A 24,842-nucleotide genomic window follows, 5' to 3' on the forward strand; every position below is an offset into this window, starting at 1 on the left:
CACCAGACTGATAATAGAAGACGCTCATTACATTCAATTACATGCAGGTGTCGCCCATACTGTTACCCATCTACGCCAGAAATACTGGATACCATCAATCAGACAGCACGTGAAAAGTGTTCTCCGAAGATGTGTCATTTTGTAAGAAAAGTTACAGGAAGACCCTATACCGCCCCAGACCCCCCCACACTTCCGGTTTTCCAGAGTAATCGTCGAACCACCCTTCTCCGTAACAGGTGTCGATTTCACAGGGGCACTTTACATTAAAGAAAAGCAAGTTCAGCAGAAGGTATACATATGTCTATTCACGTGTGCCAAAACCCGTGCTATTCATCTAGAAATAGTTCCAGACCTTACAGAAGAATCATTTTATGTTAGCCTTCAGACGATTCATCAGCAGACGATTCATTTACCAAGACTGATGATATCTGATAATGGTACCACTTTTCATGCAGCAGCCAATCAAATCCGGCGACTCTATAATTCGCAAAATCTTCATACTGCCCTTACACATAGAGGAACACAAACTGGCAGTTTTATTTTCCAAAAAGAGCACCTTGGTATGGTGGAATGTGGGAGCGACTAAATTGGTGTAATGAAAACAGCGATTAAGAAAGTTCTCTCGGCAAAGCTTCCATTAATTTGCAAAACGCTGCAGACGATAGTTTACCGAAGTAGAGGCAATGATGAACGATCGACCAATTATCCTACGTTTCATCTGCTAGAGATGATCCAGAGCCTCTCACCCCTTCACACTTACTACATGGACGCAGACTGACAACTCTACCATTCTACGATACTGTGGTAACCAACGATACTCCGGTTACCACAGCAAAAAAGGTGACGATGTTCGACAACGTGCTAAACGACGTGAGGAGTTAATTAATCACTATTGGCACCGCTGGAAACACGAGTATCTGACGTCATTAAGAGAATACCAACGTCGAGTGGTACCACAAACCAGACTATTCAGGTTGGTGACGTTGTTATTGTCCAAGACGACTTTACACCCAGGCTACAGTGGAGCCTTGCGGTAGTTGATGAACTTTTAACGGGAAATGACGGGTTTTTTCGAGGGCCGCGAGGATACGTACATCCGGAGGGCTGACTACACGACCCGATTATCAAATTGTACCCATTGGAAATTATCCAGAAACCAGATGAATAGACATTACGATACTTATTGAAATATTTATCCTATACCGCTAATATTTCGTGAAAAGACAATTCAATTTGTATAAACATAGACGAGTGAAAATAATTCAAAACGAGACTTTACATAGCGCCAATCTGTTTGTGATATATCTAAATATAGCTGTTTTAATTATGGTGCTTCAATTTCAATATGATTTTAAATAAGTAATTCCATTACTTTTATGTTTTTGTATGACGATTATTACATTTAGCATTTCTGAGGCCCGGAGAATGTTGTAGATTTTGGCGCGACGTCACGTAACGTCGCTTTTGCGCGAATTGTTTACTTATGTTTTTAACGTAACGTCATTTCCTATGTATGTAAACATTCAGTTTGAATAAAGGAAACGAACCGTACACAACGCCTAGTTTTATTCACGATCACATCCTCACACCCTCCAAGACAAAAGCCCTCCTGAATACAAATCCCTCCTGGAAGACAAAAGCCCTCTCATCAATAATGGCATAATGGACAAAAGCCTTCAAGAACTTTGATCTGGGAGAAGTTTTGATCTACACTTCTGCTGCATATTTGCAAGTGTTGATGTGATTTGATATACCAACCAATAAAATTTGTTTTATTTGTTTACAGGTTTTACAAGGGGTGCACTTCTTTGCATTAGCTGACCATGGAGGAATCATACTGGCAGTGAAACAATATGAACCAACCAATCAGATTAGGTGAGTGTTCTAAATATAGATACTTTTTGTGTCGCCTCTACGGAGTAGTGGCGACATATAGGGATCACTTCTCCGTCGTCTGTCTGTCTGTCCGCACAAACATTTTAGGTATATGAGCTAACTAACGGTACACTGGGACAAAAGAGAACAAAGGACTTTATTCCGTAAATAATAGTAGGGCTCATAAGGAAACAATAGTTAGGCCACAAGGAAACAAAAGAAAAGAACAATAGAAATAGCTCATAAACCTGAAAAATTGGTACGTCCGTCTGTCCGTCCGTCACAAAACTTGTCCGGACTACTTCTCATAAACTACTGGTGCAATTTCATTCAAACTTTACAGGAATTATCAGTACCAAGTCTAGTTGTGCATAATGTCAGCATTTTCCAGTTCAATGATTTTTGTCTGAGTTATGGCCCTTAAATAATTTTAATTTTTAAAGTTTGTCCGGACTACTTCTCTTATACGACTAATGCAATTTCAATGAAACTTTACAGGATTGATCTGTAGCTCAAGTCCTTGCGCATATTGCACGGGTTTTCCGGTTGAATGATTTTTGGCCAAGTTATGGCCCTTTGATAAAAAGTAGTTTTTATGCCCCCACAATGTGGGAGCATATAGCGTTGCACTTGTCCGTCCGTCCGTCATTCCGTCAGTCCGTCCGTCAGTCCGTCCGTACGTCCCGAAATCTTGTGAACGCAACTCCTCTTAAACCGAATGGCAGATTTTGCTTAAACTTACAGGGATGAACAACCTTAATGTGTAGATGGTAGTAAAGGAAGGAATTTTTGCTGCGACCAAATTTAACAGAATTATGGCCCTTTGTTGATTTTTTCACTAGATACTATGTAGAAATTTTGTGAACGCAACTCCTCTTAAACCTAAAGGCAGATTTTGCTTAAACTTACAGGGATGAACAACCTTAATGTGTAGATGGTAGTAAAGGAAGGAATTTTTGCTGCGACCAAATTTAAAATTTAACAGAATTATGGCCCTTTGTTGATTTTTTCACTAGATTCTATGTAGAAATTTTGTGAACGCAACTCCTCTTAAACCGGACGGCAGATTTTGCTTAAACTTACAGGGATGGACAACCTTAATGTGTAGATGGTAGTAAAGGAAGGAATTTTTGCTGCGACCAAATTTAACAGAATTATGGCCCTTTGTTGATTTTTTCACTATATACTATGTAGAAATTTTGTGAATGCAACTCCTTTTAAACCGGACGGCAGATTTTGCTTAAACTTCCAGGGATGAACAACCTTAATGTGTAGATGGCAGTAAAGGAAGGAATTTTATCTGCAACCAAATTTAACAGAATTATGGCCCTTTGTTGATTTTTAGTTTTCAACTTTTGGCACATGTAGTCCAAAAAATTTTTGACCTAGAGTCATAAGATTGACAGAACAGTGGCGTGTGGGGGCATCCGTGTCCTATGGACACATTTCTAGTTTTCTGTGTGTTGCCAGATACACAAAAGCTTGTCTGGACTACTCCTCATAAACTACTGGTGCAATTTTATCCAAACTTTACAGGAATGATCAGTACCAGTAGTTGTGCATATTGTCAGCATTTTCAGGTTCAATGATTTTGTCTGAGTTATGGCCCTTTAATAATTTTTATTTTTCAAGTTTGTCTACTTCTCTTATACCACTTATGCAATTTCAATGAAACTTTACAGAATTGATCTGTAGCTCAAGTCCTTGCGCATATTGCATGGGTTTTCCGGTTGAATGATTTTTGGCCGAGTTATGGCCCTTTTGATAAAAAGGTGTTTTTTCTGTGTGTTGCCAGATACACAAAAGCTTGTCCGGACTACTCCTCATAAACTACTGGTGCAATTTTATCCAAACTTTACAGGAATGATCAGTACCAAGTGTAGTTGTGCACTGTCTGTCTGTCCATCTGTCACAAAACTTGTCCCAACATGGAATTGGCCATCATGAGGCAACACATGTGATCACTGATCACTCTTGTTTAACTAGAGGACATTATCTCCCTTTGTCACCATATTGAGAATCAATGGCTTATTGTTTCAATTTTTTGTTGTTAAATTTCAGAAATTTTGTAGTCATTTCTTCACCTTAATGCAATAACTGGTTAACTCCTTAAAATTTAGAAAGACTTAACCTGTTACTGCACTAAGGTGATGAATTTTGAATGTAGCATATTTAATGATTTGTTTAAATGAAAGAAATATTTAAAAAACTAAACCTCAAAAGTAATATTGTTAATTTATTTGTTAAACATTACTTTTTGAAATTTAGATTTTTCAACATGCTTCCTTTTGTTGATGTTTTGTACTGGTAAATTTCTGAAGACAAAATATTTATACCCCCGCACAACAAAGTTGTAAGGGGGGTATACTGGAATCAGCTTGTCTGTCCGTCCGGCCGTCCGTCCGTCGGTTTTTTCTTGTCCGCCCAATAACTTAAGATTCCTTTGACCTACAGTCTTCATATTTGGCATGGAGGTTAGTCATGATTAGTAGATGACCCCTATTGATTTTGAGGTCACCAGGTCAAAGGTCAAGGTCACAGGGGCCTTGACTTCAAAAAGCTTGTCCGCCCAATAACTTAAGATTCCTTTGACCCACAGTCTTCATATTTGGCATGGAGGTAAGTCATGATTAGTAGATGACCCCTATTGATTTTGAGGTCACCAGGTCAAAGGTCAAGGTCACAGGGGCCTTGACTTCAAAAAGCTTGTCCGCCCAATAACTTAAGATTCCTTTGACCCATAGTCTTCATATTTGGCATGGAGGTAAGTCATGATTAGTAGATGACCCCTATTGATTTTGAGGTCACCAGGTCAAAGGTCAAGGTCACAGGGGCCTTGACTTCAAAAAGCTTGTCCGCCCAATAACTTAAGATTCCTTTGACCCACAGTCTTCATATTTGGCATGGAGGTAAGTCATGATGAGTAGATGACCCCTATTGATTTTGAGGTCACCAGGTCAAAGGTCAAGGTCACAGGGGCCTTGACTTCAAAAAGCTTGTCCGCCCAATAACTTAAGATTCCTTTGACCCACAGTCTTCATATTTGGCATGGAGGTTAGTCATGATGAGTAGATGACCCCTATTGATTTTGAGGTCACCAGGTCAAAGGTCAAGGTCACAGGGGCCTTGACTTCAAAAAGCTTGTCCGCCCAATAACTTAAGATTCCTTTGACCCACAGTCTTCATATTTGGCATGGAGGTTAGTCATGATGAGTAGATGACCCCTATTGATTTTGAGGTCACCAGGTCAAAGGTCAAGGTCACAGGGGCCTTGACTTCAAAAAGCTTGTCCGCCCAATAACTTAAGATTCCTTTGACCCACAGTCTTCATATTTGGCATGGAGGTTAGTCATGATGAGTAGATGACCCCTATTGACTTTGAGGTCACCAGGTCAAAGGTCAAGGTCACAGGGGCCTTGACTTCAAAAAGCTTGTCCGCCCTATAACTTAAGATTCCTTTGACCCACAGTCTTCATATCTGGCATGAAGGTTAGTCATGATTAGTAGATGACCCCTATTGATTTTGAGGTCACTGGATCAAAGGTCAAGGTCATAGGGACTTTGACTTCAAAAAGTTTGTCCACCCATTAACTTAAGATTCCTTTGACCCACAGTCTTCTTATTTGGCATGGATGTTAATCATGACTATAAGGTGACCCCTATTGATTTTGAGGTCACTGGGTCAAAGGTCAAGGTCACAGGGACTTTGACAAAAGCTTTTCTTCTCAATTGCTAAAGAATGTCCTGTCCGCAATGTATTGATTTTGACTTTTTCACATTTGAAGCATGTAGAATACATAACTTAGCAATGCACTGGCTTAGTAACCTCAGATTTGGCAGGGAGGTTTTCCTTGAGCTCTTAATGGCCACTGTTGATTATGACAAAGTGGTATGCGGGGGTATTCACACCATGATAGTGGCAGTTCTAGTTTACAATAACTGTTTGAATGTTTAATGTTTCATATCAACCAGCTCAGGTCATTAGTTTCAATAGCATGCATGTACAATGTAACCTGTAAAAGCTCTTTTTAATTTAATGTTTAATCCAGATATTATGATTTTTTTTCAGTTACTCGACAGATGAAGGGCAAGTTTTTCACACATACAACTTCACTGATCACCCTATACAGATTCATGGTTTACTTACAGAACCAGGGGAGAAAACTACAGTCTTCTTTTTATTTGGTTCAAACCTTGATCATCATTCATGGATAGTTATCTCCCTTAATTTGAGCTCAGTTTTCCGTAAGTAAAATAAGTGAACTTTAACAAATTACTGTTTTTCCCCACTTTGTCATATTTATTTAATTTTGCATAATTTTACAGGTAAAATGATTATGGTCCAAAAAAAATATCCAAGATTTTTTTTCATTTCATGGGTAACACAACCATTAAGGTCAAATAGAACTATGCTACAACTCAAATTTATTATGCAAGATTTACTGACGCAACCCGGGATATAATACTTTAGACAAAAAATTTAGCTGAGGAAGAAAAATAAAAGATTGCAGAGTAATTTTTAGCCTAAATTGGAAAAATGGGGCTATACCACTCACCATTGTTATTGCATGCAACTTTGTATCTGGTCAACCAATTAAAGGTACCGTAAAATTCCTATCAAACACCTGGGGGGGGGGGGCATTTAAGAATAAATCCTTTTTCCTAAAAACAAAAATGATTGTAATTATGTTTGGTGTTATGTAAGTTTTCTTAATAATGTTTAAAAAGTGTTAAATTTTATATGATACATTTTTGAGTTTACTATAAAATAAAAGGTATTCTGAAGGATTTGAATAAATTATAGATTTACTCTTCCTTATCAAAAAAACTAAGGGGTTTGTGGGAGAGGGGTGTTTAATAAGAATTTTACTGTATTCACTTTAATATCTGGTATTTCTTGTTGCTAATAAAGACAAATAACTTTAACATTAGCTTTTACTGAATTATTCCCCATTGTTAACTTATAAAATTCCTACATTATCAAGGCTTTTATTCTAGTACAAATATAAATCTAGCAGGTTGCCCATCTAGCAGCTCTTGTGTTAGTAATGTTACTATGTTACACAGAGTTGAATTAGATTTTTGTCCTAAATGATGTTTCAGCCATGATAAATAATTTATGTTTGTTTATTTCAGAATATAAATGCAGTGCTCAAGATTACAAGATGTGGTCTTTACCGGACAACGTGTGGTCTTTACCGAACCACACACCTTTCTTAGGTTGGTATATAATTATCTGTAACACTTTTAAAAATTTAATTCACAAATCTTCATATAATCTACTGAAATTCAGGTCATTAGATAGATATTGTAAGAAAAAATATCATCTGGTGTCCTAGATTTGATCCTGTTCTTGATTCCACAACTGACACCAAAGTCTTCTGTGATGAATATCATGAGAGATCAAAATTTTAATTTAATGTTTTTAAGTTTATTCATTTTGTATCTGGTTATGAGAGATTAGCTTTTGCTTTGACATGTTCTAGTAAGGAGCCAGTTCAGCCTGACAAGGATTTTTTCTGTTGGCTGACTAACTTCATATTTTAGTATTGCTATCCCTAAAGTTAATTGATAATGGAATGTTCAAAAGATGGAAGTAAGAAATTCATTTGGTTAAAGGATGAAGCCTAAGCCAATGTAAAAGTTTTTTTCCTTAGAGAACTGTATTAACATGTATTATATTTAAGGTTGTTTACTGGGCCGTAAAGTTATGATTGAAAGACGTGTACCACATTCTAATTGCTACAACGGTAAAGATTACAATCGGGAAATGACTGTACGAAACTGTTCATGTACGAGGGAAGATTTTGAATGGTGAGTTATTGTGTTTGTTATTTTGTTGACATGTTAACATAAATTACATTTCTTTTACCTAAACAATATTACACAATCAACTCTAGCTATACTGCCGTGTGATTCTTCTTTTATAATAAACTTTCTTTGTTAACGTAATGATGCAAGCAGTATAGAGTATGAAATCTAGAAATCTGGCTTGATGTTCATATTTCTTCATTTGAAACTCACCATATTATCATCAGAAAACATATGTCTACAATAAATTAATATAACTTTTGGTAATTACCGACATTTCTCTCTTATTTTTCTATTTCAGTGACTTTGGCTACAAACCAAATTCCGAGTATTTCAGTGTTGGATGTATTCCAGACCCAGATGTAGATCAGAACATTATCCACCGCATGCCTAGTGTATGCCCTGAAGGCACATTTTACCCATACACTCGTGGCTTTGCTAAGGTTTCAGGTGACACATGCCAGGGTGGCGAGGAACACAGATATGCCCCTCTAATGTATGCTTGCAGAGCTCAAGGTAGGTTGCTTAATTGTCTGCTGTATAATGGTAGAATATTTTTTTACACTGAGGTTTTTTAAACAATTCGATCAAGAGTACTGATATTGGTTCTATCAGTTTTAAAGAGCAGGTGTGATAATAAAAGATTAATACTGTATAAGTGGTTAAGTTTTATAACATAAAAATATTGGTGAATTTAGAGAATCAACGAAAATCGCTAAAATTTTCTCTAGCGTAAATATCAACCAACCTGTCATTAGATTTTACCCTTGCATGATTGGCTTATATTTTGTCAAGCGATATGTCTGGAATTTTGAATTAGCTTACTTATTGATATGTGAAAATATCCACTTATACAATACTCAAAGAGATAACAATAACTTCTTGCTATTTCAAATTATCTTTAAAAAGGTAGATATGCCAGATTAATCAGATAGTTAAAAGCTTTAGACATTTTCAAAATACCATGTGCTGAAATTTTTCAAGTTTCATAAAGAACGAAATAGATGATAAAGAGTGAGCAAGTCTCATTAAAAGATATGAATAATATTTCATAGATCTGTCGATTAAAAGATATGAATAATATTTCATAGTTCTGTAGATTTAAAGATATGAAAAATATTTGGTAGTACTGTAGATTAAAAGATATGAATTATATTTCATAGTACTGGAGATTAAAAGATATGAAAAATATCTCTTAGTTCTGTAGATTAAAAGATGTGAATAATATTTCATAGTACTGGAGATTAAAAGATTTGAAAAATATCTCATAGTTCTGTAGATTAAAAGATGTGAATAATATTTCATAGTTCTGAGGATTAAAAGATATGAATTATATTTCATAGTACTGTAGATTAAAAGATTTGAAAAATATCTCACATTTCTGTAGAATCTAAGCATTTTGTTCTGTATCTAATTCAGATATAGAAGAATTTTTGCTATATTCATCAAGAAGAGAGGTGCTTCAGAAAATATTGTCCTCTAGCCAAAATGACGTCAAACTTCTCGATTCCACCATAGCAAAGAATGTGTCTGCAGTAGATTACCAGCTTGGTGAAACAGGATGTCTGTATTGGGCTGATAATGAGCTACATAAAATACAGGTACAAGTTTAACATTAAAAGGTATCCACTGAGGTATTTTGACATGAAGGGACCGAAAATATTGTTTTTTTTTCTTATCAATAACTTGTGTACATAATTTCAGATCATTCGCTCCGTCTGCTTCATAGGGTTGAACAATTTTATAGAGCAAATTAACCTAAATTGAAAAGCCTTGCAGGAATCTCACCAAACTTAGTTAATATCAGGGTTGGATCGTTCTTTTCTGATATGTTTACCTAGACCGATATTATATTCAGGTGACCAACACTATGTTTAAGTAAGCAACATTTTATACAAGTGACCAACATTTTATTCAATTGGGTGACTGGGATATTATGACTAAAATTTTAATGAGAATAAATTTTATCACTGAAACTTTATCCTTTAATTTGACATTAGCGACTGTGTGAAGATGGTAACCATAGCGTGGAAATGTTACATTCGGGAATCGGAGAAGTTCCGTCCATAGCTTACGACTGGAAAGGTCACAACTTGTACTGGATCGACAGGAAGTTCCCCACCAATGGCACCATCGAGGTGTCGAAAGCTAATGGAATTTACAGACGAACATTAATCAATGGCAGTTATCTGATAAAGCCAACATCTCTTGTAATAGATCCCCATCACGGGTATGATTTTACTCCCACATTTAATTTCTGTTAATGAATTCTGGTTTTAAGTATTTATATCAAGTTATTTTTATATACATACAGTACAGATATCGAGGAATATGCAAATTTCTGCGAGTATCGAGTAATCTCAAAAAGCGTGACTCCGAGTGGATTATAAATTTCTCGGGTGAAAAAGAGTGACTCCGAGACAAAAACGAGTGACAATTTTGTCCGCGGGACTCCGTGAATCTCCGAGTCAAAAAGAGTGACTCCGAGAAAATAAGACTGATTTGGTACACGTATGCTTTATTTATTTATTAATTAATATAATGCTCTACCTCTAAAATAAAATCCTTCAACGCATGTATTATTCATTCAAAATAACAATGTTGTCGAAAATTCTTCGTTGATGTAAAGTATCACAAGTGAAAACGAAAGTAGACACACTTGATTCATTAATTAATTAAAGGAAAGAATAACCGATGATTTCCCGTAATTCCCGTAACGCTCAGTGTCAAAAACCTATTTAATTTAGTATTCTAAAATAAGAAAATATAGATGAGCTTCTTTTTTGCATTGTTTATACAAATTTATAATTATTATGTAAGCAAAAAAAAGAAGAAGAAAAAAAAAAGGAAATACATGGCAAAACAACCACGTGCTTAGGTCGATTCATTCCATTGACATACTATCGTAAGGGAAATTATTATACTTTGTACCTGAACTGAATAAAAAAAACAACATTTTCTTTAAGACAGTTTACAAAGTATTCTTCAGTGAAATGCATCTGCCTTGGAAAGTAATTTTATACTTTTAAGTCAGGCTTTTAGATAAATTTGTACCAGTTACATAAATGATACCAAACTGATTTCCATGTGATGTACATGTACGTCTCCTTTTAATTGTTGGTTGATAAAAAATCCGTGAAATACGAGATATAATACATCATTCCATACAATGCACTAGCCAAAACAGCGACACCCTATGTTGGCATGTACAGTCCTGCTTTTAACATTAATGTTTAAATTTATTTTACTATTGCTTTCAGAACAATATAGAACAGAGTTAAGAAGTTCGATCTGCTAGGCAATTCTACCGATGTTGGCAGCACAAGAAAGGACAACATTAAGGAATTCATTTATGAAATTCTACCGATGTTTGCAGGGGGAAAACAACAGGTGTTGCGTCGTCTCAAAAATAAAACCATGAATTATAAAACAAGAACATTGAGATTGGCAGTGATTTTTTAAAGGCATGGCGGTCTTTTTCAATCCACATACGTACATGTACAACGCATGCCCGCTTGCTGTGACGATCAAATATGTTCATATGCTATTATAAAAATATTGTTTTATCGTCTATGAACAGTACATGTACGTGAAATCGGAAGTAGTTTAATCTTTGTCAAAACTGTTTTTTTATTTTTATAAAATGACATGATATAGATGATGTACAAACCATAAACAAATAAAACAAAAAGACAAATAAAATGATCATTTTATTCTTTGCTGTTTTTATTTTTTGTCAATCTGTGTAATGCTGATTACAGGTGAATGAATTACGGGAGCAGTGCGCTAGGTAAGTTGAACGGCCTCTGTCAACTTGTTAACACCTCTATAACTCTTGAATTCCTCTATAATGCCTGAAATAAAAAACAAAAATCTTAATTTATTAATGATCATCACAAGACAACTGACTTTTGATATCAATATCGACATACGTCTACATATGACTTTGATAACAGAATGAGACCGACAGATTTTCGGAGATACTCTTGGAATAAAATTACAACAATATATTACTAATTTTTATGCAGCTTTATTTAGAAACGATTAAGTTAATGTTAATTCTCAAAAATTATATATAAATCAAGTGTCTTCTAATTAAAACGGCGGATGTGACAGGTTGACACGTAACTAAAATACATGTGAACAATGGATTATGAAGAAACGTACATGCACATTATGACAATTTTTAAAACTATACAAACCAATACTAAAAGTTGGGAAAGTCAATTTTTTTGATGTGCACATGTTATCAATGATTAAAATATTATGAAGATCGAAACTCATTTTCCACATTGAAAAAAAATAAACACAACACAATATTTGGCACCTGAAATAAATTAGAACGGCACGTTATCGGTATTTGATGCATATAGAAACATTTAAGATTAAGAAGTTTATATAATTAATTCATTTCTTAAAGAAGTATAAAAAATGTTGGGCCGTTATTATATGGATTTTTTAAATCGCTTTTTGTTTTTGATAGAATTTCGGGTTCCTGTGGTTATTGCTACTGACCTAATTAATCGGGATAAAAATAAACTTGAGAACTGATGACGCTTACGGTAGTGATTTTTTCTAATCAAATGTACCTTTCAACTGTTTCAGGGTAAATTGAAAACAACAACCGTAAAAATCATCTTTATTTTCGAATGGTAATCTAAAGAATTAAATTAAATATAAAATGAGATTGCACTTGCATTTATTTACACCAGCTAGACACCGACACGGAGTTACGCGGTAATTCTCTCTCGGAGTCACGCGCTTTTATTTTCGTCTCGGAGTCACTCTCATCACACGTTTCTCACGCGGAGTCACTCGTTTTTATGGACAAATACTCTCGCGGAGTTGCGAGTACTTTCCTCGATCCTCGGAGGATTTTGCATATTCCTCGATATCTGTACTGTATACAATTTAAGAGGGTTAGATGAACTAACAATGAACAGAGGAGTAGTTTTTTTATGCCACACACACTTTGGGTATGGAGCTCAAAAGGCATTTAAGTTTCAAGTAAAATGTGTATTACATGTTCTTATCATATGCATCAAAAAAACTTAATATAAGCTGTTTTTGAAAAAATTTCATATTTGAAAAAAAGCGAGAGCTATAGTTCTCACTTAGGCATCTGTGTGGATGTTGGCATTGGTTCCACCTTCACACTTTGGTTAAGTTTATTGCATCCAAGTTGATGTTTTCAAAACCACTATAGGATATTGTTTGAAACTTCATCAAACACTTATTTGAGAGCATAATAGGTGGTCACTGATTAAGGTCCATAACTTTTACATAGATTTTGACAGAACTTTTACATAGATTTTGACAGAATTTGGCCCTTTTTTGAACTTAGAAAATTCTATATGATCCAGGCTCTTGTTTTACTATCAAGCTCTGGGAATAGTCAAACATGCTGTTTCACTGACAGCTCTTGTTTATCTGCATGTACCCTCAAGTCTATTTAACTTTCTTGACATTTTGAGTTGTTGCAAGTTGTTAAGTAAGTTTGATATTTAATGCTTTACTTGTATGTACTAGCTATTGGTCTGTAAACCAGATATAAGATGTTTTTGCTGTATATTGGTTTGGTGATCAGTGATCTCATAAATAATAATGTAGCATTTACCCTGCTGGAACCGAAAGTGATTAGCCTTTGTCACTGAAATAGAGCCAGTCTAGACTTCAGGGATCAGTTTCTATAAATGAGCCGCGTCATGACAAAACCAACATAATGGGTTTGCGACCAGCATGGATCCAGACCAGCCTGCGCATCCGTGCAGTCTGTTCAGGATCCATGCTGTTCGCTTACAAACCCTATAACAAGTAGAGAATCTGATAGGGAACAGCATGGATCCTGATAAGACTGCGTGGATGCGCAGGCTGGTCTGGATCCATGCTGGTAGCAAACCCATTGTGTTGGTTTTGTCATGACGCGGCTCAAATGTTATTTTCATCTTAATATCCCCAAAACTGATCATGGACAGTTCCAAAAATGGAAGTTGGAAATGTTAATTAAGAAAGTTCAGCAGGATAAGGGTTGGGATGAAAAAAGGACTTTAATAGGCAGAGTGGTTCAAGTCAGTGACCTCAAATCACCTTCTTTTTTTATGCCAACCAACCCAACTATCCTCCCTCACCCTTTCTGCCCAAAAAGGTGTTTACTTGATACTCTCTGATTTTAATGATATTTTCTTTGTTATAAAACAGGTGGATGTATTGGGCAGACAGTGGAAAGTTAATGAAAGCCTATATGGACGGCACACACTCTTCTATCACGACGTTTCTCAGTCACAGTACTATAGGTTCAGACACTGTCTTGGCTCTAGATATACTCACTGAAAGAATCTTCTGGAGTGGTGCTGGAATCAGATATGCCTCTTTAAGGAACCCAGTGGTCACCTCAGTGGGAAATTCTCTAGGATGGTTTCACATTGATGCCTTAGGGATTTACAAGGTAATTTGTTATTTGCTTTGTTAACCCTCTGTCTGCAAGTTGTGATAATGATATGTGTATGGTAGTGTTGGTAATTTTCACTCCGAATCATGGCAGTAAGTGATATTAAATTTACAAGAGCATAGTTCAGCCACCACATTGTTCCTGGTCAACTAGTAAACCAGTACTATTTTCCTTCACCTTTGCTAGGAACTGATAACTTCTGCCAGAGCTGAGGTACAGTGCGAATGATCCTAGAAAGGATTTCATGATCAATCTCAACAGAAGTGACCTAAACCATTTGGAAATTGAACCTGTACTGCACGATTCACAGGGTACAGATGAAAGCTCTTCTTGTTGAGCTAATCAGGCGATCTAAGCTGAAGGATTAGATTTTACACTCCTTTTACAGTTTTTGGAATTTCAATGGAGCGTTTCAAATTTAAAACCATAATACAGTCGTAATATAGAAAAAGCTAGTTGTTAATGCCAAAATGAATTTAAAAAGTGTGAATGCTTAGTTGTGAAAATGTCAGCCTATTAACTATTCCAGAATTTCAGGATTTAAAAACTCTGAAAAGTTCTTTTTCTCTGTATAAAATTAATGAAAATAGTACTTGATTCAGGGTTTTTAGGTTTTTGACATTTTTAACTTCTGTCCTTGTCATTACTAAAACAACAATTCTGGTATGCAATCTAGTGCTGTAATAGCTTTTACTGAATAGATAATGTTTATTGTTTACAGGATTGCGAGGAATATAATATATATTTATGAAATATTCTATTTGAATGGCAGAGAATTTGTGTTTTTGAAAAAATTAAGGAAAAATAGATATATGTAAATAAATCAATATTTTCTGTAACTAGGAGTGATTGTATTGGCTTAAAGAATTGAGAAAAAATATATAATTAACAGTATATATAATATATTTTCATTATCAGGAGAAAGTGTATTGGGCGGAGTATACAATGTCTCGATTATATAGCTGTGACGTTTCAAACTGTGTGTACAGATATCAAGATATCAATGATGGAATCATTGACCTAAAAATCCTAGATGAGAACTCACAGAGAGGTAACATGCATTTATTGTCTTTACCTTCAAATTGCTGAAACTGAACATGCTTAAAGTATGCTAAATGTCAGTATTTTGATATTATGCAAATTCAGCAAGGTATAAGAAATACAAATGGTATACAGATACGCTATGTGTTGCAGATTCTAAATGGTATCCATATACCCTATGTGATGCAGTTGCCAAATGATATCCAGATACCGTATGTGTTACAATTTTCAAATTGGATCCAGATGCAGTTTCCAAATGGTAACCAGATACCCTATATGTTACAATTTTCAAATTGGATCCAGATGCAGTTTCCAAATGATATCCAGATACCCTATATGTTACAATTTTCAAATTGGATCCAGATGCAGTTTCCAAATGATATCCAGATACCCTATATGTTACAATTTTCAAATTGGATCCAGATGCAGTTTCCAAATGATATCCAGATACCCTATATGTTACAATTTTCAAATTGGATCCAGATGCAGTTTCCAAATAATATCCAGATACCCTATATGTTACAATTTTCAAATTGGATCCAGATGCAGTTTCCAAATGATATCCAGATACCCTATATGTTACAATTTTCAAATTGGATCCAGATGCAGTTTCCAAATGGTAACCAGATACCCTATATGTTAAAATATCATAATGGTATCCAGATATCCTATGTGGTACTCAGATAACCTTATGAGTCACATTTTCAAAATGGTATAATGGTATAAAAGTGCTAATTCACAAAAGGCCAAAAACTAAAATCAGCAAAAGATAGTTTAGCAATGAGGCCATAACAGCATTTTAATTGGGTTTAATAAGCATGAATGTTTTGTATTTTAAGGTGGTAATGCAGCATGTGACCATAATGGAGAATGTACTCACCTTTGTCTCCTGAAACCATCAACTGCTGACGTACATGGCCAAAATCGCACATGCCGGTGTCCGAATAATGCTACACTTATCCGCACCTCCACCACACAGGAGGATGAACATTGTTGCCAGGGTAAAGCTGTAGTAAATGTTACTTCTGGTGCATGTGTGAAGTTAAAGACAAACTGTACTGACAATCAGTTTTTATGCGACAACGGACATTGTATACCAAATTCTTACATGTGCGATCGTGACAATGACTGCGGTGATATGAGTGATGAACATGATTGTGGTAATTCATATATTATTTTATGTACATAATGTTTAATTCATTGTCTGGTGCTGTGCACTTTTTACATGAAAGTTTTCTTGCAATAATACTAAAATTTACATTTATATTAAGCACAAAAATCTGCAGGTGTGCTTTTATACTTCTTAAAAAGTTGTGCATTTCCTGTTTACAATTTCAGTTCTGACTAGCAATTTGCACAATTATTGCCTTTTGTTTGAATTCTTTTGTATCTTGAACTACCAATGCCAATAAAGGATGGAAATACAATTTTTTTTTTCTCACAGAATTCCAGACATGCTCCGACGGTCATTTCACCTGCGATAATGGACGTTGTATTCCTGAAGACTGGATATGTGACTTTGATAATGACTGTACCGATAATTCCGATGAGATGCACTGTTGTAAGTTTTTCATGATGTAGTTTTAGAAATAATATATCCAAAACAGTGATATAATAATGTGCATCCAAATGATAAACAGTGATTTTATTTAGCCATAAAATCATCGATTCGGATAGATTTTTTCTATTCTAACATGACATCAACAAATAAATGCTGCTTTACCTGGTATCAATCTTAAAAGCACTTGATTTGTTTCCATACTTATTTTCAGCATGTCACATTTTTAATGGTTATGTTATATGTTAAATGTTTACACCATACATGTATGTCTAAATATAGAATGTCAACAGTGATTTGATTGCATAATAACACACACTTTCGGTCCTTGTATTTACAATAGGGAAAAATGGGGGTCTTATTAGAATTTACCATTTTATACAGGTTTTTCTTTAGGATAGATAGAACCATAATGGTTCAAGTAGGAAAGTTTAAGTTGAGGCATTCAGTTTATTTTCCGTTCTAATAATATGTTCTAGAAAAAAAAAAAACGATAGTGAAAATGTTTTAAAATAAGGAAAGAAAAAGGATTAAAGGACAGCTTATACATAATTTGATAAATTATTTATTATCTTGAGACAGAGATTTTGTGTTGAAATGATTATTTGCTAGTGTTGACATGAATAAGATGACATGTTGGGGTTTACATACAGATGTTACTTCTTATTTCTTTACTTATTAAATGTTTATATATCTGTTATGACAGTATTTCATGGATAAATGTTAATATATCTGTTTTGACAGCAGATCATGGATAAAATGTTTATATATCTGTTTTGACAGCAGATCATGGATGAAGTGTTTATATATCTGTTTTGACAGCATATCAGAGATTAAATGTTATATATCTGTTTTGACAGCAGATCATGGATAAAATGTTTATATATCTGTTTTGACAGCATATCATTGATGAAGTGTTTATATATCTGTATTGACAGCATATCATGGATAAAATGTTTACATATCTGTTTTGACAGCATATCATGAATAAAATGTTTATATAATATCTGTTTTGACAGCATATTGTGGATTAAATTTTTATATATATCTATTTTGACAGCATATCCCTCATGTCCTGTAGACAAGTTTAAATGTCGTGATGGCAGATGTATCAATTTAAGTTGGAAATGTGATTTTGATGATGACTGCCCGGATGGTTTGGATGAGGAAAACTGTAACTACAATAGTAGGTTGAAGATTTTATAACTTTTAACCTTCTGAAACCAGAAGTGACACCTGTATAGATTCAGGCTAGCCTGAACTTGGGTGCTGTCTAAATAAGGGTCTGTTCTATTGGCTGACTTTATTTCTTATTCTTAATCTACATATCCCTAAAATTGATAAGGGAAGTCCATTTAAATTTATGAAATTCAGCAGTTAAAAGGATAAGCAATCAATGAACACTTAAACAAATCTCTTCATATTTAAAAATACTAACCCTCACACATAATATAATGTTGCAATGGTTTAAAATAGCAACAGGATTTATTAAGTGCCAAAGCTGAAGTAAGCAAGTATTTCTTGATCCAAGTATTGTATTAATCATCTAGTTTGATGTAAACATTTAAACATGTGATGTAATTTTTTCTTTTGATGACATTTTATTAGAACAACTATTTAAAGAATGGGGAGAGCTATTGTACTCTGTCCGCTTTGCTGTGTTACTTTGTTTGGTTTTTTTTGCGTGCAGGTTGCTATCTCAAAAGATAAAGAAGGGAATGGGTTGAAACTTTACACACTTAATCCCTGTAATAATCTTACATGAGTGGCACAGATCCCATAACTCTTTGTGTTACCTTTTTATGTGATCGCTTTTCGTCCGTCGTCCGTAAACTTTTACTTTAAATGACATCTCCTCATAAACCACTAGGCCAATTTCATCCAAACTTCACAGGAATGTTCCTTTGGTGGTCACCTTTAAAAATTGTTCAAAGAATTTAATTCCATGCAGAACTCTGGTTGCCATGGCAACCGAAAGAAAAAACTTTAAATATCTTCTTTTAAAAAACCCTAAGAGCTAGAGCTTAGATATTTGGCATGAAACATCTTCTAGTGAGTGTCTACCAAGTTTGTTCAAATAAAAGCCCTGGGGTCAAAATTGGCCCCGCCCAAGGGGGTCATTGATTTTCTCTACATGCATATAGTAAAAACTTAAAAAATCTTCTTTTAAAAAGCCCAATGAGCTAGAGCTTAGATGTTTAGCATGAAACATTTTCTTATGGGTGTCTACCAAGTTTGTTCAAATAAAAGCCCTGGGGTCAAAATTGGCCCGGTCCCAGGGGTCATTGATTTTCCCTATATGCATATAGTAAAAACTTAAAAAATCTTCTTTTAAAGAACTCAAAGAGCTAGAGCTAAGATATTTAGCATCAAACATGTTCTAATAGGTGTCTAACAAGTTTGTTCAAATAAGAGCCCTGGGGTCAAAATTGGCCCCGGCCCGGGGGTCATTGATTTTCCTTATATGTGTATAGCAAAAACATAAAAAATCTTCTTTGAAAAAACCCAAATAGCTAGAGTTTAGATAGCATGAAACATCTTCTAGTGAGTGTCTACTAAGTTTGTTCAAATAAAAGCCCTGGGGTCAAAATTGGGGGTCATTGATTTTCCTTATATGTGTATAGCAAAAACTTAAAATCTTCTTTGAAAAAACCCAAATAGCTAGAGTTTAGATATTAAGCATGAAACATCTTCTAGTAAGTGTCTACCAAGTTTGTTCAAATAAAAGCCCTGGGGTAAAAATTGGCCCCGCCCCAGGGGTGTCATTGTTTTTAACTATATGTGTATTGTAAAAACTTAAAAAAATCTTCTTTTAAAAAGCCCAATGAGCTAGAGCTTAGATGTTAAGCATGAAACATCTTCTTATAGGTGTGTGTGTGTGGGGGGGGGGGGGGGGGCTATATACAGGTGAGCGACCTCAGGGCCATCATGGCCCTCTTGTTACAGAGTGATGCCCCTTTTCTTACTGTCAAATGTTAAAAAAATTGTCTGTTGAAACAGGTACAGATTGTGGCGAGGGTCAGTTCAAATGTTTGTCAGGATCGCCAAGATGTGTTCCCGATTATCAGGTGTGTGATCACAGAAATAACTGCGCTGACGGATCTGACGAGAAAAACAACTGTAGTATTACGTGCCCGTCGTGGAAAAGTCCATGTGGTGATGGAAGTTGTGTGTATTTGTCATGGGTGTGCGATGGCGACAAGGACTGTAGCAATGGAAATGACGAGGCAAATTGCACTAGTAAGATCAGTATTTTTATGAATGGAAAGATTTTAGGCCTTTTCTATACAAAATCTCTTCTTCTATTTTAATGATAGACTATAGTTTGTTTTCCTTATGCCATTGCATTGTTAAGAGGTTTTTCAGGTATAAAGTACAGAAAGTAATTCTAAATATTTATTCAATAATAGGAGAAACTCACTAATTTTTTACCGTAATTTTGGGAAATGAAACACAAAAAAACAGAGATTTCTGTTTTTAAGCTTTGTTAAAAAATTGCATGAAATTTGAATGATTAATGATTGCATGTAGGGAGACGGCTTGTTGGTAAAGTTTCTGCTCTGATAAATTTGAACCATTGGCTCAAGTCAAGTCAAGTCTGACTAGGTTAGAATTTCATATATGTACGATTTTTTTAGTTGCGAGAAATATCTTAAAAGTGATTTTAATAATCTTGTTTTCTTATTATTCAAACTGAAGTTTTTAGATATAGACTGTACCTCTTTTTCTATATGTATTTGTTGCAGGTACAGTATCACCTGTTACAGCACTTCCAACAACTTCAGGTCCTTGTACAGGGTTTGTTTGTGATAATGGTATTTGTATAAGAAATGGTTTGAGATGTGATGGAATAGACGACTGCGGAGATAATAGCGATGAATATAGATGTGGTAAATATATTAAAATCATTAATGAACACTGTGGTAGATATATTACAATTATTCATGAACGCTGTGGTAGATATATAAAAATCATTTATGAACACTGTCATAAATGTATTACAATCATTCATGAACACTGTCATAAATGTATTACAATCATTCATGAACACTGTCATAAATGTATTACAATCATTCATGAACACTGTCATAAATGTATTACAATCATTCATGAACACTGTCATAAATGTATTACAATCATTCATGAACACTGTCATAAATGTATTACAATCATTCATGAACACTGTCATAAAAATATTGTAATCATTCATGAACACTGTAGTAAATATATTTTAATTATTCATAAACATTGTTGTTAATATATTACAATAATTCATGAACACTGTAGTAAATATATCGCAATAATTCATGAACATAATATCCAGATAGAATTGCTGCAACTACCAGAGTCTTAAAAATCTATGAAAACATTTTAGTTCAAGCATTTGAAGAATATAGGGGAGTTATCATGCTCCCTCTAATGCTAATGTCTGCTTTGGCGTAAGACTTGGTTAATATTTTGTGGGCAGCTAAACTATTAGATGATGGAAAGGATCAACTAATAAACTTTTACCCCTTACAAATACTATAGATAATTTTTGCATGGATTTAGTTTAACCATCAAGCACGGAATATAGATTTAGAATGAGCTGTCTTTGTGGTAGTTCTTGATGAAATTAGTTTTACACTATTTTTCAATAATGTAAAAAAATTTACACTATTTTTCCATAATGTAATAAGTTTTATACCATTATTCCATAATGTAAGAAGTTTTATACCATTATTTTATAATGAAAGAAGTTTTATACCATTATTCTATAATGTAAGAAGTTTTATACCATTACTCTATAATGTGAGAAGTTTTATACCATTATTCCATAATGTAAGAAGTTTTATACCATTATTTTATAATGAAAGAAGTTTTATACCATTATTCTACAATGTAATAAGTTTTATACCATTGTTCTATAATGTGAGAAGTTTTATACCATTATTCTATAATGTACGAAGTTTTATACCATTATTCTATAATGTAAGAAGTTTTATACCATTGTTCCGTAATGTAAGAAGTTTTATACCATTATTCTATAATGTAATAAGTTTTATACCATTATTTCATTAATGTAATAAATTTTATACCATTATTCATAATTGACAGGTACAGTTAGACCACACACGTGTATGAATAATGAATTCCACTGTAGAAATGGCCGCTGTGTGGCACACTGGATGAGGTGTGACTCCCACAATGATTGCGGAGATAACACAGATGAATTCAACTGTGGTGAGTTAAACTTGAATAAAAGTACAGGCTGCTCTGTCTTCCTAAGTCGGAGGTTATAAAGAATTTGTCTAGGTTCATACTCAAACGTCAGGTATTTGATTGGTCAGTAACTCGCACAGAATGTATACTGACCAAAGTAAATCCTGGTGTTCAAGGTCTCAGTAAAAACTTTTATAAACTCTACACCTGTTTGATCTTTAAGTATTGCACAAAGGGATGGGCCCTGTGGGTTTTCAGGCCTTTTCTCATCCATTAAAGCAGAGTATTCACCATATGTCAATGACAGTGCACACTTCAAACAAAATCAAATAGAAAAAACACACATCTGCTGTTTATATACATGGCCTTTATTAGGTTGTTTACGAATTCACAATACATTTTTAATAAATATTGATAAGCAATTTCTTATAGTAACACTTCAAATAAAACAAATATGAAAGAGAAAACATGAGTGTGAGGCCATTTGGTCAAATATATACAATTTACCCATGGCCAGTAGGTGACCTCTAGTTATTTCGAGGTAATTAGGTCAGAGGTCAAGGTCACAGTGACACTGTGTAAAATCCTTGTTCTATCAATAACTTGAGAAATGATTACCTTAAGTTTGTGAAACTTGGTAGGAACATTGTCCATTACCATTAGATAACACCTTTTGTTATTTAGGTCATTAGGTCAAGGTCATATTGGCATTTTGTGTAAGAGTCATGTACTAATTATAACTTGAGATGATAGTATGGCAACTAACCTAAAATCGGTTGCCTTTGAATTGAAAGAGCAAATCCATAGTACAATTTTAACATTGCAAAAAGGTTATGATTTTGCAAATTGATCATTGCAGACTTTACAACCTCTAGACCGATAATAGAATGTGCACCAGGACAGATTCTATGCTACAATAGTTCAAGGAGATGTCTGGATGAATCTGTAATGTGTGATAACTTCAGAGACTGCGAAGGTGGGGAGGATGAACAGTTTTGCGGAGGTAATTTTATAGATTGAAACTCCCTTATTCTTACATAGTTCTGTGAATGTTAGTGTTAATTACAAACATATACCAGTAGTATAGAAGAGGCCAAGTCTGCCCAAGGCTCTGTACTGATGTTAAGACATTTTTGTGGTCAAAATTTGTTAAGCATCAATGCTGAATGTTTAATTCTTTTTTGGTCTTGGAACATATAATCTATTTTGGACATTGAACATTTAATTTTTTTCCTGTCACTTATTATATTACAGGGGTGTCATGTGACAGGTCACTATTTTTCAAATGTCACAGCTCGGCGGCTTGTATTCCCAAAAAATTCCTGTGTGATGAAGCATTTAATTGTCCCGATGGTAGTGATGAAGCTGCATGTGGCAATCAAACATCAGGTAACAATTTGCTGAGTTATAGCCCTTGACTAATAGATATATTATCAGTTGTACTTGTAAAGAATTTGGACAGGTTATATAGACCAGAATTAACAGCAGGAAGCTTATATAACATGAATTACAGGAATTACCAGCAGGAAGCTTATATAACCTGAACTGCTAAAATTAACAGCTGAAAAGTTATATAACCTGAAGTATAGGAATTAACAGCAGGAAGGGAAGCTTATATAAAATGAACTGCAGGAATTAACAATGGGAAGCTTATATAACTGAAAGTGCTGTAAAACTTAATTTGCAGCCCCTAACAGAAGTAGGTTTTCTTCTTTGCCCTCTGATCATGGTCAAGCACTGTTCGCTATACATTAAGACTACTTATTTTGAAAATTTCTCTTAAAATGATGAAACTTTTTTCCAGATGAAAATATGAACATGTCCATTTCAGATATTTTGCTAGGTTAAGGTTAAAGAAGAAAAACTGACCAAGTGATTTTATCTTAACCAAAACAACCAGTATATATTTTTGACTAAGTTGAGTTCATCTGATGCGTATACTCTGGATTGTAACAACTGAGAATGTGCGATTAGTTTCTGATGAAATATTTCACAAAAGAAATAGCAAGATGCAAACATATATAATGTATGTGGCAAAATACTTAAGAGCATATTTTGTGTTTCAGGGCGAGTTCGGAGTAATATCACATGTTCAGCTCATGAGTTCCAGTGCATGTATGAAAACAAATGTATACCCTATCTGTTTGTGTGTGATGGTAAACCACAGTGTGCACACAAGAGTGACGAGAACCTGAGGCAGTGTTTTGGTAAATGAACCACGTCATGACAAAACCAACATAATGGGTTTGCGACCAGCATGGATCCAGACCAGCCTGCGCATCCGCACAGTCTGATCAGGATCCATGCTGTTCACTTACAAACCCTATTACAAGTAGATAGTAAACTGATAGCGAATAGCATGGATCCTGATCAGACTGCACAAATGCGCAGGCTGGTCTGGATCCATGCTGGTCCTAAATCCATTAAGTTGGTTTTGTCTTGACCCGGCTCAAATAATCCTTATTGATAAGTTGTCTCCATATAAAATGGGCAATTTTAAACCGAGATGACAGGGGTTCCTGTAATTCTTAGAAATTAGACTCGATAATCCGAGATCATTTGTCAGGATAGAAATTTTTTACCTCATTGGTTAGATCCCAAGGCAAGGCAAGATTTCCCCATGACCTTTTTGTTTTTGGACATTGCATCTGATGATAATTTGTCTTTTGCCCCTGATACAGAAATCATGTGGAATTAGTAGCCTGTCATATGCAGAGGAATTGGTAATTACTGGTTAGTTATCCAGGAAATCTTGTTATCCAGGAAATCTTGTTATCCAGGAAATCTTGTTATCCATGAAATTCCTGTTATCCAGGAAATCTTGTTATCCATGAAATCCTGTTATCCAGGAAATCTTGTTATCCAGGAAATCCAGTTATACCAGTCACTAAGATATGACAAAATCAG

At 34.7% G+C, this 24,842-nt stretch overlaps 1 protein-coding gene and 1 long non-coding RNA gene across 2 annotated transcripts; both read left to right on the forward strand.

Moving 5' to 3' along the window:
• Positions 1-1,773: 1,773 nt before the first annotated feature.
• On the forward strand, positions 1,774-24,115 carry LOC132725147 (sortilin-related receptor-like; the record flags this gene model as incomplete). Its single annotated transcript, XM_060710235.1, is given in 18 exon segments — positions 1,774-1,875; positions 5,945-6,120; positions 7,012-7,095; positions 7,563-7,689; positions 7,988-8,202; positions 9,106-9,287; positions 9,687-9,916; positions 13,885-14,131; positions 15,053-15,185; positions 16,015-16,335; positions 16,620-16,736; positions 17,794-17,919; positions 19,734-19,973; positions 20,480-20,623; positions 21,831-21,956; positions 22,795-22,938; positions 23,190-23,324; positions 24,002-24,115. Coding segments are annotated over 16 exon segments (2,656 nt in total), but the record flags the coding sequence as incomplete, so codon positions are not given.
• Positions 9,989-11,399, forward strand: LOC132725146 (uncharacterized). The gene is made up of 2 exons (XR_009625012.1): positions 9,989-10,191; positions 10,947-11,399. It is a non-coding gene; the product is annotated as an uncharacterized LOC132725146 (long non-coding RNA).
• Positions 24,116-24,842: the final 727 nt, after the last annotated feature.

This window comes from Ruditapes philippinarum, unplaced genomic scaffold (assembly GCF_026571515.1).
Source record: "Ruditapes philippinarum isolate M1 unplaced genomic scaffold, ASM2657151v2 ctg11527_1_1_1_1, whole genome shotgun sequence".
Lineage (NCBI taxonomy): Eukaryota > Metazoa > Mollusca > Bivalvia > Venerida > Veneridae > Ruditapes > Ruditapes philippinarum.